Source organism: Leptodactylus fuscus, chromosome 1 (genome assembly GCF_031893055.1).
Source record: "Leptodactylus fuscus isolate aLepFus1 chromosome 1, aLepFus1.hap2, whole genome shotgun sequence".
NCBI lineage: Eukaryota > Metazoa > Chordata > Amphibia > Anura > Leptodactylidae > Leptodactylus > Leptodactylus fuscus.
In genome coordinates this window covers 126331053-126347236 of record NC_134265.1, presented here as the reverse complement: position 1 = coordinate 126347236, position 16184 = coordinate 126331053, and the positions used below count along the sequence as shown (strand labels likewise).

Here is a 16184-nt window from a genome sequence, read left to right as displayed (position 1 = left end):
GGATTATTTAGGACTAAAAAAAAATGAAGAGTTGTTTGAAGAGAAGTTTGGACTCTTTACTAATACACTGCACAGTTCTACACTTTATATACCGGCTTTACTTGGTTTTACAGCTTAGTCTTATTCACTTGAATGAGACGGAAGCACAAACTCGCCATGTGACTGAGAAACGTGATGTCACATGGCCTATGAAGTAGAAGTGGTGCCCACTAAAACTTCACTGATACTGTGATCAGCTGGTCTGTGAGGTTTCTGGGTGTTGAACTCACGTTGATGTGATGTTTATGACCTACACTGTTGATAGGTCGTTGATACTTTAGTTCTGTAAAAACCCTTTAACTCCAGGGCTATGCTGAAACTTATTTTTAGAGCTTCTGATCACCACTTGGTGTTCAAAGTGTTTTTAGGTTTGTGTGCTGGCAGAGGCACATACTCAGCCATTCACCTCACAGCCAATATAACTAGCTTTATCTTATGTTTATCAGATAAGGTGCAGAACCTCTACAGTGGCATGTCAGAATAGCAGCAAAGACCCCTTCTGTCGGGGAAAGTGCAAGGCACGCTATGCTGTCGGCTGCCAGTGTGGGATATAAGCAGATTGAGCCCAAAGCCTAAACCCAGCAGTGCAAATTGGTATGAAAAGAGTCTTCTTCATAGGTCATCAGTATCTGATCAGTGGGTAGGCACTTTTATAACTGCATTGTGAAAGCCCTACCTTTTTCATTTTTCTTCACTACAGCAGTATTAGAGACTGTTTTGGGCTGAACTCTTAAATAAGATAATCCTTTAATAGTCCCACCATGGGGAAATTCAATGTGTTTAGCAGCATAGATAATAAGAATACAAAATATAAATACAAAAGCTCCACGGTAGAGGCATTACAGTGACAGTAAGTACTGATTAAAAGCTAAAGGTATAAAAATAAATATTGTAGAAGGGTTGTCACAAACTTCAGCATGTTTTAGTTCTCTGTATGGAATGATCTCTGCTTAGCTCGGTGGTGGTTGTACAGCCTAACCACAATAGGAGTGGGGGGGGGGGACTTCCAATAGCGCTCCTTCTCACACTTGGGGTGATGCAGTCAGTCACTGACAGTACTGCCCAGTGCTGTCATGGTCTCATACATGGGATGGGAGTTGTTCTCCAGCATGGAGCTCACCACAGACAGTATCCTTCTGTCACCCACAACCTGTACTGGGTCCAGGGGGCTCCCCAGACAGAGCTGGCCCTTCTAATCTAATCCGCCTTGCTTGTGAAGATCAGACTGTATCCAGATGACTGATTGCTAGATTTACTGATTTGGAGGTGAGAATTAACAGCAGGATAGATTTAGTTTATTAAGCCACTTTGCATCTCCCTATACCTGGGAAACAGGATATCTGTGTTGAGATATTGCCTTAAGACTGGTCGAGACTTTACTGATGTTTTTGTGTTCCATTTGCTGTTACACCTTTTTAGGTTATATATAATGTATTGACTTTCATAATTTTTTTTGGATATTGTTTTTACAGAATTTGCTGCATAGCCATCCTAATTCACTTTTTGGAACAGTATCCAAAAAAGAAATGTTAAAATAATAAATTGAAGGCCCCTCCATCTAAGTCAGACAGGACAGGTCTTTTGACGGATTTAGTCGTGGAGACTAGACTTTGCTGCCATTTCATTGCAGTACTTCTGTAAACCTTTGTAAAAATGACTGACTAGTTGGAGTAAATGCCAACCATAGAAAGCTATTCGCACCCTGCCAGCATGTCACATGGGGCGCTGTCTGTCTAACCATTTACTGCAGTATCTGAGTGATTAAATGGCCAGCATTGCATTGACCTCTCATACTAGATGGTGTACAAGTGTTTCTGTTGTATTATACAGATGACTCTTGCGGTGGATGAATAGCAATTTCTAAGCAATAGTTTATATTGAGAGAGACTTCTAGGTGTAGCCCTTGCTTTATTGCACCTTGTCTAAGAATGGTTAACTGGAGCTTGTGGGTTCTCATGTTTACTTGCGATTTGACTTTATATAACATGTTGTTTTGTTCTTCATTGTTTACTAATTGTATAAACAGCTGTTACACATCGACATCCTGAAAACTGCCATTTTTAACTTGTTTTTCTTCTGAATTCCCTTGTGGCTCTAATTGCTAAGCCGTTCAGTTTCGTTACATTACTTTAGTTTTCTTCTTCAGCCTTGTAGTGTAGCAGTCACTCCTGTTAAGATATTAGGCTGCTAAGAGACTTACATTTCTTGGCACATGTATCAGAAGGCTATAGGGACTCTATACAGAATAAGGAATGCTCCTACCAATTTGAGCAAGCAAAGATACCTGTCAGTACATCACCATAACCACTGTGTATGGTAGTATGCTTCCTCTGTATCTGTGCTATCAGCATTGCTGCCACTTGTAAAGGAAGAGGTTCCAATAACATCAGTGTACTGGTTTAAATAATCTCTAAACAGGAGAACATAATATAAATATGGTGGGAGTTATTTTAGACAATATACATTAATGACATTGTAGAAATCTGGTGTTAAGTCAGTTCTCTCCATCAGTGGGTCAAGTGAAGCTTAACTGGTACTGATCCTTTAGTAGACTTCTTTTGGTACAGTGGAAATGGTAACTGCTTGAGAGGATATGTAGGAAAACCTGCATTTAGGACAGATAAATGGGAAAAGTAGATGTACAAATTCAATGTGCAAGCCATATGCACTCATTGAAAAATAGTGCAGCAAGAAAAAGTTATTGGATTGGAATGGCATGGCAGGATGTCCTTCACAATCTGCTGAGCTGTGGATGTCCCTTGCATCACTATAGGTTACTGACTGTTGTACACGATGGCTCACCAGATAATCACTCCAATAGTTGGAGCAAAGGCTGTATTTGAAGCCCTTACAACAAGGCCTCCAAGTTCATACCCAACTGATATTGGATCCCAAACAGAAACTAGATTTGTTGCTAAGGAGGATATGGTTCCAGTCTTTAGCAGTCTGAGTTTCTTGTTCTCAACACTGCAAATAAAGGCAACACTTGCCGGCTGTCAATAGCAGGACATGTAATGGGCACCTACTTCCTTACTGCTAGAGATGGCCTGACAAGGATGAGGGGGTGTATTGTTTCTGGATGGTAGACAAAGAAACTGTGGGCGATGCACATGCTTTCAGTGGATCTAACGAACCTTTGTGGTGGATATCTGCCAGGGTCGTCAGGAGCTTGTTCTTAATGTATGCATCTCCTAACAGCTATTTTAGAATGATCTAGATGCTGGGCAGTTTGTCAAAATGACTATGCTGCTTCTCTGAGGGCAGTGATGTGTCCCCAAAGTCTATCAACTGGGTAAAACACCATCATGTGTGCTATGGGGCAGGTCTAGCAGTCAGTGATTTCTCATGAAGACGTACACAACCCAAAAGTAGTATAATAAGAGGAGGCCTTGGGGAGGTGAACAAACCTAAAAACAGTGTTACTCACCTCTCCTGGGCTCTGGGGTGGCTCCCTCTGTCACATTTCTGACTGACAACAGGGACCACTAAGGCCTGTGATTGGGCCTCAGCAGTCATGTAGGTCATACGGCATCACAACACCACATGACCAATCATGGTCCTTGATGCCAGGCAGAATACTGGAAGAGAAGACAGAGTAGTGGAGCCCAGGAGAGGCAAGTAACGCTGTTGTTTTTATGTTTGATCACGTCCCCAGAGCCTTTGCTTATTATATCAAACCCAAAGCAATCTCAATACTAGATAAAAAACAAAGATACCTGCAAAAAACTCAAAGCACCAACTAAGTATCAATGTATAAATAACACAAAAAATTCTTTTGATTTTAAATCTAAATTTATTGTTACAAAAATGTTTTTAATTGTAAAAAATATTGGTATCAGGAAAACAAACACATAAAAACATTTAAAAACACACAACAAGAGTGGAGGTCGCACTGGACTGAGCAGCTCCAGCAGGTGTATAATCTGCTAGTGGTGTAGGGGATGAGAACAGCCACAATAAAGGTGTGTATAGAGAGGCCCAGTATTTTGTATATATAAATGTAAATAGGCTCCTATTGCCCACAATATCACAAGATTAGGGCACTTAATTGAAAAATATCTGTAGCATTGCAAAGATCATACCCCCATCACCACTATATAGTAAAAGCATATCAGGTATGATATGCTTTTACTATATAGTGGTGATGGGGGTATGATCTTTGCAATGCTACAGATATTTTTCAATTAAGTGCCCTAATCTTGTGATATTGTGGGCAATAGGAGCCTATTTACATTTATATATACAAAATACTGGGCCTCTCTATACACACCTTTATTGTGGCTGTTCTCATCCCCTACACCACTAGCAGATTATACACCTGCTGGAGCTGCTCAGTCCAGTGCGACCTCCACTCTTGTTGTGTGTTTTTAAATGTTTTTATGTGTTTGTTTTCCTGATACCAATATTTTTTACAATTAAAAACATTTTTGTAACAATAAATTTAGATTTAAAATCAAAAGAATTTTTTGTGTTATTTATACATTGATACTTAGTTGGTGCCTTTGCTTATTATACTCTGGGGTCTGAAGGGACCTCAGAATATAATAACAGTTTTTGTTTCAGACGTTTTGGGTTCACATGAAACCACCATTTCTAGGTTCACCCTAAAAACACTCTTACTATAAAAGGGGCATGATCTAAATAATCGGAATTAATTGTAATTGAGGTAAAATGACCGATTAATCGTTATTTTGATATCGATCCTAATCACCCAGCCCTAGGCAAGACCGTAATTGTAATCATTTAAATATCTGCCTGAGATATGACTGCATGCCGAGATTTGTGTCAACATTTCTGTTTGGGTGCTCAGCTTATAGGATCTATACCTTCTAAAATGAACAAATGCAATGCCTAGTGGCCTGTGTTTTAGGTTATTTACAAAAGACTGAGCAAAATAATTTTAGATCTAATGAACAAAGCGCTCCAGCATAAACTCTTTAGTGAAGTCAGAATTACATTTTATCAACAATTATGTCACGAGCACAAGTTCATTAATGTGACTAGATATCTGACACGATTTCAATTACGGTACTTATTTCTTCACCTTCTTTATAGGTTCGGGAGGATGATTTGACTATGGTTTTCCAAACTCTCTTGGGAGAACTTACAATTTACAAAGAAGAAAATGGAGAGTTGGTCCGCATGAGTCTTGGGGAAGCCACTAATGGCATTAAAACCAGGAGCTGTAAGTGATAATAAATATATATTAATATATAACTGTATATTGCCAAAAGAAAAAACTTAAGCAAGCATGCCTTTCGTTGGACTATAATAACCTCATCTGCCACATGTTTGTGATACCAGGTCTTCTGCATGAGCATATATAAAAATTTGCAAATCTAAAAAATAATTTAACTAAAAGTATTGCTCTCCTACCCTGAGCTCTTGTGCTGCTCCCTGTGCTTTTTTGGCCTCCAGAGATGTCATCAGGGACCGCTGTGATTGGGCCTCAACCGTCATGTAGTCCACACTATGCGTCTTTACGCCATATGCGTGCTGAGGGCCAGTTACAGGTCCCTGATGCCATGCCAGGAGGCAGAAAGAGAACAAGGAGCAATACAGTTGGCGAGTAACACTTTTTGTTATGTTTTTTGCACCTCTGCTAATTATAATCTGAGGGTCTGAAGAGATCCCATATAATAGTAGTTTGTGGATATGTGTAGTGCGTCCTGAGAACCATTTATTTAGACTCCGCAGGAAAGATGGCGTTATTCACAGCTCCAGTCAGCTGCAGCCAGTGTCAGAGCTCAGAATCGCACTCCTTGTCTGCTCCTGCCTGACACCACCTCCTGTCACAATGGAGTCTAAACAGCATATCGGCATTAAAAATAACACCATTGATTGCTCTGTAATGGAAGGGGCTAAAGAAAAAATTCCAACTGTGCCAGAATCAGTGGAGGGGCAGCTATTAATTGGACGTTTTGGAGGTGGGATAAGCTTTTAACTGCCCCAGAGATTTTGTTTCACTTTACACCAAACATCTAGTAATGAGACTGTTTAAAGTTTGTAGATATGTATATGCAATAGCACCTCTGTATGCCTATGGTCACCACACAGCACCAAACCATAACTTAAGTGTGGCAACCACAGGCAAAATTAGGTGCTCTGACAGACGTGGTCACAACCGGGATGCACCAAACAGCCCACTAGCATACATATTAGAACTGATGTACTTGTAAACACAAATGATGTGCATGTGATGTCACCAACAGACCCTATGACCGCATACAAGTGATTTAGAAGTGACTTACAAACTGCCATAAAAGATAATATAAATTATTGTCTAAAATGTACCTCTGATTTAAAAAATAAAAGAAATTCACTCTGATTGTAGGCCAGGACCCAGTTGTAGTGCAGTCTATGGGTCCGCAAGTTCAAGCCTCCTAGGCTTATTACGGGGCTAATAAAATTAATTAATAAAAAAAAAAAAGTTTTTGAAAAAAAAAAACCTAATTTCAAATCACCCACTTTCCCTAGAATAAATAAATTAACAAATTACAGTGAAACACATACACATTAGGTATCCCTGTGTTCAAAAACATCCATTGCACAAACTTATAAAAATATTTTTCCTATACGGTAAATGCCATAGCAGAAAAAAATATATAATCAAAAGTGCCAAACCACTGTTTCATTTTTTTTGCTGTTTCACCTCTGCTAAAAACTTGAATAAAAAGTGATCAAGGCAATAAACTTTCCCCAAAACAGTATAACTAAAAAGTATACCTGGCTCCGCAACAAAAGACTCCCTATGCATCTCCCTACATGTAAATATAAAAAAAAAATAGCTATAGGTGTTTAGTACAGGTATATGGCGACTTTTAGAAAAGCAAAGTTTTGGAATTTTGTAAAACTTTGGTATCCCTGTAATCATACCGAAACATAGAACACCGGTGACACGCCATTTTGTCTGCAGAGTGAATACCATAAAAACAAAGCTCGTAAGAAAGTCCCACAAATGCACAATTCTACCCTGAATTTTTTTTTAAACAGTACATTGTACAGAATAATGAATGGCACCATTATGAAGAACAATTTTTCCTGCCAATATTAAGCCCTCCTATGGCTCTGAAAATCAAAAATGGAAAAGGACACTACTGGGAAGTTGTTAAACTTATAAACCTAACATGGGATGTGAATTGTTTTTGTCTGATTTCGGACTGTTCAGGTTTATACTACTGTTGGATGTCTGTTTAAATAAAAAAACAAACACAAAAACGGATGCCTATCATAACAGACATTAACTGACTAATTTGCGTCCGTTATTGTCTGTTTTAATACAGTCTGTCTGTTACCCATAGACATTAATGTTAAAAGAACAGATCTTGATGTTCGTCATAAAACCATTATTTTTCGAGGACACAAGTCTTGAACCCTGGATTTCTGTGTCTGCAAAAGGAACGGATTTGGTGTAGTGGTAACTAATGGACAAAAGATCAAATTCCATTGAAATCAATGAGATTTTTTTTTAAGAGTTGTGACGGTCCTGATAGTGTCCATTGTTAAAAACATTTTTTAATGGATACTATAAGCGGACACTACTGACTGGTAGTGTAAACAACTCCTTACTACCTCGACTTTCTGTTTCATTGTAGTTGCAGTACATCACCACTGGATGGAGTTCCTAGCCAATGTTGTTGTTTTTTTTTTATATATACTTTTAGCAGGTTTTTTGCATTGGTTGCAGCTGGTGTAAATTAACATTTCCTTTTAAAGGCATTTTCTGAGGTCAGCCAAATATTGGTCCAAAATAGGAGCAGGCATCAAACAAAGAAATATTACTTGCTTGTTAATTTGCCTACTATACAAATATTACATTTATAAAATAAGTAGAAGTACATGAAAATGTCTTGCATACACACTTGTCTTGTTTAGTTTTAATACCATGACCTTGTGGTTTGCAGCAAAATCCTTCAAAACCAGACATTTCCTGTATTTTAATAGTAATGTCTGTGTTAAATGTTACTTGAAATGTTATTGTCACATGTGCACACTGTAAAAAAAAAAAAATAAACTACTGACCTCACTGTCTACCTTTGAGCGCGCTCACACACTTTCTGTGTGGAGAGTGGTGAAGACCACATCCAGACACCTTCAGTAATGGCTTATATTCCCTGACAACTCCATTAGAAGAAAATTGTGAGGCCTGTATGCGAATATGATGGTTGTCCAGTCCTGGACTTGTTTGCTTTATGTTTAGTTACATTATCTTGGATAGTGTTCAATTGGACATAAATTCATGATATCTGCTTGTGTTGAAGGGAGTCTGTCAGCAGGAAAATTAGTATCAAGCTAATTGCCAGTGCCTTGTAGAGCCGTTTCTGAACTTTCCAAACATGACTGTCTTATTCTGGATTGTAGCTCTATTCTATGCAAAATAGCCAAAAAGTACTTTTAGGGGTGTTTCTTCTCCTGAAGGGCTTTGATTTCTGCTAGTTAAAAGGCCTTAATGGCCGTCCAGTTTCACCTCCCCCCCCCCCCTGCCTTTTGCTTGAGTAAATCATCCCCTCTTGCTCATAATCTGTATCGGCTGTGGCAGGTACAGTACGGACTACACTGTGCATGTGTGATGAAGGCAGGCTGCACCTAGAAGAGCAGAAGGCCAGCTTCAGAGACAACTGCCGACTAATCCTAGGTTTACACTGTCCGATTAAATAGTGGTTGCCCATGAAAACCTGTGGAGCAATAGACGATAATGGTGCCTGCTGGGTTTCCGCCTTGTATTCCCTGGTTTTATGTGGAATCTGCAACAGAGTCTCCTACGCAGATGTGAATCCAGCCTAAGCGGGAGATGTCTCTCAAGCAATGGGGCAGAGCTGGGCACCAGTTAGTTCTTGTTATCAAGAGTGAAGAGCAAAGCCCTGGCAGGAACGAATGCTGAGCTTGGAAATATAGCTACAATGCGGAATAAGAAAGGCATCTTTGGAAAGCCCTATAAGGTATTGTTATTATTTTGATACAAATTCCCTGCTGACAGGCTCCCTTTAAGAAGAAAAAAAAAACCCAAACAAACAAAAACGCCTAAATGGAATGTTATAAGATGGAAACATTATACTGTTGTCCTGTGTATGTTTGTTTTTACACTTTTCTTTTTTTAATTTTTTTTTTATAGTGTTTCATTTGACCGTACACCCTGTGCAAAGTCCTGCAAACAAGTTTTGTATTTTGACTTTGGATCGTGACACCCTGCCATCCATCTCTACCATTCTGTTAGATGTTCTCTTTTATTCCCATACGTGAGTAAATGAAAATATATTACTTAATATCCGTTGTTATAGGCATATAAATGATCTCCTTTGTCTAAGTTATAAGCATCTTATACAGTTACAGTAGCAGGTACAGTATCCTGTATGCAGTATAGGACTATTTGTTATTGTTACCATTTTACTTAGTGTCATATTCTAATATACCGTATTTTTCGGACTATAAGACGCACGCAAATTTTTGGGGAAAAGAAGGGTGTGTCTTATAGTCTGAAGGTGGCGCCTGGCATCCGCTGTAATAGAGAGGCGGAAGCCGGCAAGTGATAGACGCCATTACAGGTGTCGGGGCCTGAGACATCGCTGCGCTCCTCTGCCCTGCATGAAGCCAGCAGCGGCAGGGGCGATGCTATTCCGCTCCTCCGTGCCCCCGCCGCTGGCTTCATGCAGGGCAGGGCAGTGATGTCTCAGGCCCCGGCGTCTATCCCTCACCGGCATCCGCCTCTCTAGTACAGCGGATGCCGGGTCAGTATCCGTGGCCCCTTCTCCCCCGGGGCCGGTCCCCACCGGCCCCGTACCTGTAAAGTTGCAGGCCGGCTCCTGCGCGGCAATATCGCAGGAGCCGACCTGTTCGGGTGACAGCCGGGAGCCTAATGAGGCTCCCGGGTCTGTCACTGCTATATTAGTATTGCGGCTGGGTCTATGACCAGCCGCCGTAATACTAATAGACAGAATGTCCCATAGACGGCAATACAGTTGTATTGCCGTCTATGGGACTTGCGATCAAGTGACCGCAGGTTCAAGCCCCCGGGGGGGAATAAAATAGTAAAAAAAAAAAAAAAAAAAAAAAGCTTTAAAAATATGAAATAAATAAAATTTCTAAATCACCTTCTGTTTTTTTTTCAATACAAGGTGATCTAAGCAATAGATATCCCCCAAAATGGTATAACTAAAAAGTACAGCTGTCCCCGCAAAAAAAAAAAACACTCTATGCATCCCCGTACAGCTGCAGGGTCACCTGTCAATGTGGTCTTGCAGCTGTTGCAAAACTACAACTCCCATATATTAAATATTTTACCAGTTTTTGCTTCAAATTTTTTTTCCCTATTTTCCTCCTCTAAAACCTAGGTGCGTCTTATAGTCCAGTGCATCTTATAGTCCGAAAAATACGGTAGTTTGTCTATGGGGACGTCATGGTCTGCGGTCAATGGAAATGGGGATTGTAGTTTATATTTTTGAAGAGGACCTGCCAGCACTTTTGACTTGTTTGTGCTTGTATTGTCCACAAAATGGCAATGCTTGGGTGTCTCATAACTCTGCATTATTCTTCTGTTATTCCTCAATTATTCCTCCTAGAATTTATGAATAAATTGGCAACTTTGTGTTATTCCTTTTCTAAAGGAGTGGGCCACAACCACTGCCAAGCCCCCCCCCCCCCCTCCCGGCCTGTAACGTCCGCTATCATATAAAATATACTCCATAATTGTTACATTATTGAGAGCGCAAGTTCTAAGACCTGCTGTTGGGGGAAGATTTACTAATATTAAAGACTGTCTAAAAAATGAGGCACATTTATCACAATGACTTACTTTGCACCAGACCTCTGCACAAGTTTGGTGGATGTTGTCACATAAGTCATTACCCTTTTTTCAAGCAATCCAGGCCTCTTTTTCCCTTGAAGTCATGCCCTTTCTGAGCAGGTTTTTTTTTTTTTTTTTTTTTTTATAAAAAAAGGTAACCATATATGAGCTGCAAGGCCAGTTTTTTATTGCACCAGCATTCTGGCATATTTTGATTAATAAATCTCGTGTCCATCAGGGATGTGAAGAAACAGACCAACGTCCTATATATAGATCAGGGAACAACGTTTTCACAGGAATAGACAGTACATCAGTTGAAACTGATTTAGTATCCGGTCCTGATTTCATGTTTCCTACAACAGGAAGTTCTGCTTTAGGTTTCTAGTACGTTGCTGCCCAGTGTGGATAAACTAGACAGGAAGTGGTCAGTTCCATATACTGGTAATATCAAACAATGTTGTCAGAAAGCTTGTATGTAGAAAGTGCTGTTGTAAGGATATGTTTTTGCAATTTCGTTATAGGTCACATGAAGATTCTACTTCACAGAACAGTCAATACTTTCGCTTTTTTGCTTTCTCCTTGATAGACGGGTATATATCCATTGTTATGGATACAGAAACACAGAAGAAGTATGTATTGTTCAGTTACGTTTGCCTTACATAACCAACTTAAAGGAGTTGTGCGGGAATAAAAAAAAATGGCTGATTTCTTCTTTGCGGGAAGTGACATCACGTCTGTTGATTACTTAGCCATGTTGCGGTTCAGTCTTATTCATTTTAACGGGACTGAGCTGTAGCATTGCCGTGTTCTTAGGAGGTGACCCCACGTCCACTGGTCACACGGCATCAATGTATTCTAATTTTCATAACCTTTTTAAGGCTAAGTTCACATGTGCATCAGAAGTTCCATTAGGAGCCCCAGTCATAGATTCTCAAAATTGCAGATGAAATTTTCATCCAGCAACATGGTAGACATCAAACAGATAGTCACTGGAGCTCATTATAGTAAGTGGGGTCATTGAAATTTGTCCCTTTTGGGATTTTAGTCTTCCTGTTTCTATAAATTACAGCATCTGAAAAATGAATTCCAGACATATGAGTCAGGTTGTTTCTGATGAATGTTCTTTAGGTAGTTGGCATTGGCTCTTTAGCAAATAGTAATGCTCCTGTCTTCTGCTGCTGTGTAGGGGTCTCTTCAGTATTTCTCATACAGAATACACTCCCATCTGCCATATTATATCTTAGTACTATGTTATGTTTTCGTATAGTGAGAAACACCCTTTTAAAGGGGAAGTGTCACAGGGGACAAAATGCTAAATGGTATGCCTCATTTCACTGCTGCTGTACGTCTGAATTTTTTTTTTTTTTGTCATTTGTCCTCTGATCAGTTTAGTGTGTCCCCCCCCCCCCCCCTCTCATGAATTCCATCTATTTGCTCAAAAGATATGACCCCTGGTAGAGAAAATACCAGGTTGCTGCCCACTTGGAGAACAAGATCTAATTTTTATAAAGCCATCAGAGGCCATCACTTTTTTAACAAGGTGGACAGATTTAAAGGGGGGGGGGGACCCACCAAATTGATCGGAGGTACAGCTACAATCAAATGATTTGTTATTTAGTATTTTGTACTTTGAGACAGGTCCTCTTTAACCCTAATACTGTATTAATTAAAATTTACAAAAATAGTGATGACCAAATGTTTCCACCTTACTAGTGTGTTACACTGTCAAATATGTTTTTGCTTTTATTGGAGGGCTGGTTCTTATACCGAATGCATATGTGAACCAGGCCTAACATTTGGGGAGTCTACTTGGGGACCCCCAAACAGAAACTTATACACGTTAAAAAGCAGTTTCCTTAGAAACCAGATAGACCCATAGACTATAATGAGGTCTGTGTGGTTTCCGCATGTAACATGCGGCGAGAAAAGTGCTGCTTGCAGTACTTTTTTCTCCGCATGTTTAATGCGGAAACCACACGGACCTAATTATAGTTCTTTGTGGTCTGTGTAGTTTCTCAGGTAACCACTTTTTAATGCATATAGGTTTCAGTTTGGGGGGTCCCTGAATGGAAACCTGAACGCTGATGTGGACCGGGCCTTATACTCGCTATATTTTGGCTTCTTTTAATAGAGCAACTGAACAGGTTCCTTGAAATGTCATATGAACAGCAGACTGGCCTGCCAATTCACACAGAGGCCAGAAGTTTACTCTTCCTACGTCAGTCTATGACCGTCTGGCTATGACTCTCAGAGACTTCCATAACAAAATGGGCTTCCAGCTGCCGTATGAATCACAGGTCAGTCTGTCAGATAGAAGATGATGCAGGGGACCTGTTTAGAGGCTGTATGAAAAGAAGCAAACGCGTGGTGGGTGAACCAATCCTGCTGCAAATGATTAAAGAGAAAAAAAGCCAGATGTAGTTCTAAGTGTTTTTCTTTCTTTCTTGGCAATTGGAATTTGTTTCCTACAATATTTTCTAACATTAACGGTTTTTGATATGGGACGATTCCTATATTGTCTACAGTGTATGTATATTCTATATTCAGAAAGGGAACTTGTATTATCTGTCCATGTGTAATGAGGTCAGAAGTTTAAAAGGATGGGCTGAGACAAATGTTAGTATTTCTGACGTTAATGTATTTTGCAACTTCCTTTAGATTCCCCACTGACTTACTTCTAACAAGTTCATCTGGGGAACTATGGCGCATGGTGAGAATTGGTGGACAGCCCCTGGGATTCGGTGAGTAGGATTTAAAAAGGGGGGGGCTTAATAGAAATGACTTCACAAGGGGAAGAACGAATCAAGATTTAATATGGCAATCCTTCTGCTCAGTTGCTTAAGATAACATTAGATGCTAGTCTGATGGTACATATGCAGTATGCAACAACTGATGCTGTTGTGACTTCAGACATCTGTTTCCACTTAGTGGCCTTAAAAGATTAGCATGGGTCTCAGATCCATCCCCTTACAGTGCATAAACGGTACTAAAAACATGGTGTAGGATATATATATATCTCTATATTATAAAATCACCAAATTTGGCACACAGATACTTCAGGTGTCCGGGAAGGTTTAAGACGAGAACCCAACTCACTTGGGCGTACCGTTCCAGAGATACAGCTTTCCCAAGACCCTGACCCCCCCCCCCCCCATTAGCCAAAACAAACCTGCAAGTCTTTCACTCATATTTCAACTGCAATACACAGTCACTGCACATGTACAATCCAACACTGATATCCAAGCTGAGATACACGCATCAGAGGATTAGATACACAGGTCAGCACGCAGTATCACATGTCAGAGGATTAGATTCACGCGTCTGCACACAGTTCCATATGCCAGAGGATTAGATACACAAGTCAGCACAAGGTATCACACACCGGAGGATTAGATACGCGTATCTGCACACAGTTCCACATGCCAGAGGATTAAATATGCGTTTCTGCACAGAGTACCTCACGCTGGAGGATTAGATACACAAGTCAGCACACAGTATCACACGCCAGAGGATTAGATACGCATGTCTTCACACAATACCACACACCAAAGGGTTAAGATACGCGCCACTGCACACAATACCACATGCCAGAGGATTGGATACGCGCAACTGCACACAATAGCACACGCCGGAGGATTGGATATGCGCCAATGCACACAGTTACACACACCGCGGGATTAGATATGCGCATCTACACACAATTCCACATGCCGGAGGATTAGATACGTGCGTCTATACACATTTACACACACCACAGGATTAGATACGCATGTCTTTACACAATACCACATGCTGAAGGATTAGATGTGTATGTATCTAATCAGCACTCCATATCACACGTGGGAGGATTATATGCACATCTGCACACAGCACCACATTCTGGAGGATTAGATACACAAGTCAGCACTCAGTTCTACATGCCGGAAGCTTAGATATGTGCACCTGCACACAGTTCCACACGTCAGAGGATTAGATGCACGTGTCTACACACAGTACCACACACCAGAGGATTAGATGCACAAGTCAGCACACAGTTCCACATGCCAAAGGATTAGATTCGCGCATCTGCACAAAGTATCACACGCCAGAGAATTAGATACACGTGTTCACACAGTACCACACGCTGGCCAGAGAATTAGATATGTACGTCTGCACACAGTACCACACGCTGAAGGATTATATATGCATGTCTTCACACAATACCACATGCTGGAGGATTAGATACGCACATCTGCACACAGTTTCACACGCCACAGGATTTGATATGCGCCACTGCACACAATACCACACGCTGGAGGATTGGATACGCGCCAATAAACACAGTTACACACACCGTACGATTACACACAATTCAACATGCCGGAGGATTAGATAAGCAAGTCTGCACACAGTTTCACACGCCAGTGGATTAGATATGCGCGTCTTCACACAGTACCACACGCCGGCCAGAGGATTCGATATGTACGTCTGCACACAGTACCACACGCTGGAGGATTAGATACGCAAGTCTTCACACAATACCACATGCCAGAGGATTAGATACATACCACTGAACACAATACCACATGCTGGAGGTTTAGATACGCGCATCTGCGCACAGTTCCACACACTGGAAAATTAGATACGCGCATCTGCACACAGTGCCACACGCTGGAGGATTAGATACACAAGTCAGCACACAGTACCACATGCTTTAGGATTAGATACAAAAGCCAGCAGACAGTATCACACGCCAGGGGATTCGATACGCGCGTCTGCACACAGTACCACACGCCGGAGGATTAGATACACGCCTCTGCACAGAGTACCACGTATTAGAGTTTTACTCCAGGTTTCCATAGCAACCCAGCCATTTTTCTTCACTGCTTTATGTTAGCTTTAAAGGGGCAGGGCGCTGTGGATGACACGGTTACACAAGGTCACATACACACAGCTTTACTCCAGGTCTCCATAACAACCGATCGCAGATTTTTCACTGATTTCCAAACTGAGATACACATGATCACATGATGCTTATGGACTCTCACACACAAACGACATACAAAATACATTAGTGCACCAGTAAAATTTCTTATTTATGAAAATACAGCTACTAAGGTCATAACTTATAAGAGCTGATATATATCTTTTACACATCAACAGCACTGTTAGTCATCTTGGCATATAGCTCGCCACCTAAGACATTCTATCTTGCTTCTGTCACTCCGGAGGTTTAGTCTGTCAACTGGGCATAATGTATTCAAGTATGTCATAGAGAAATGTCTAGCAGTTCAATAATCTTTCACTAAGAGATACACTACTCAAAAGTATCATATGAGAGCCTTTTTATAGGACATCAGTGGAAGACCTAGTGTCTAATGAGACC

The 16184-nt window shown here is 40.6% G+C and overlaps 1 protein-coding gene across 1 annotated transcript in view; it reads left to right on the top strand.

Moving 5' to 3' along the window:
- CASTOR1 (cytosolic arginine sensor for mTORC1 subunit 1) overlaps positions 1 to 16184 on the top strand; it is a 33692-nt gene that overhangs the window by 14012 nt on the left and 3496 nt on the right. The window contains exons 4-7 of the mRNA XM_075276663.1: positions 5095 to 5224; positions 9152 to 9275; positions 11341 to 11448; positions 13478 to 13560. Of these exons, the coding sequence (XP_075132764.1) occupies positions 5095 to 5224; positions 9152 to 9275; positions 11341 to 11448; positions 13478 to 13560 (445 nt within the window). The remainder of the gene's footprint in view (positions 1 to 5094; positions 5225 to 9151; positions 9276 to 11340; positions 11449 to 13477; positions 13561 to 16184) is intronic.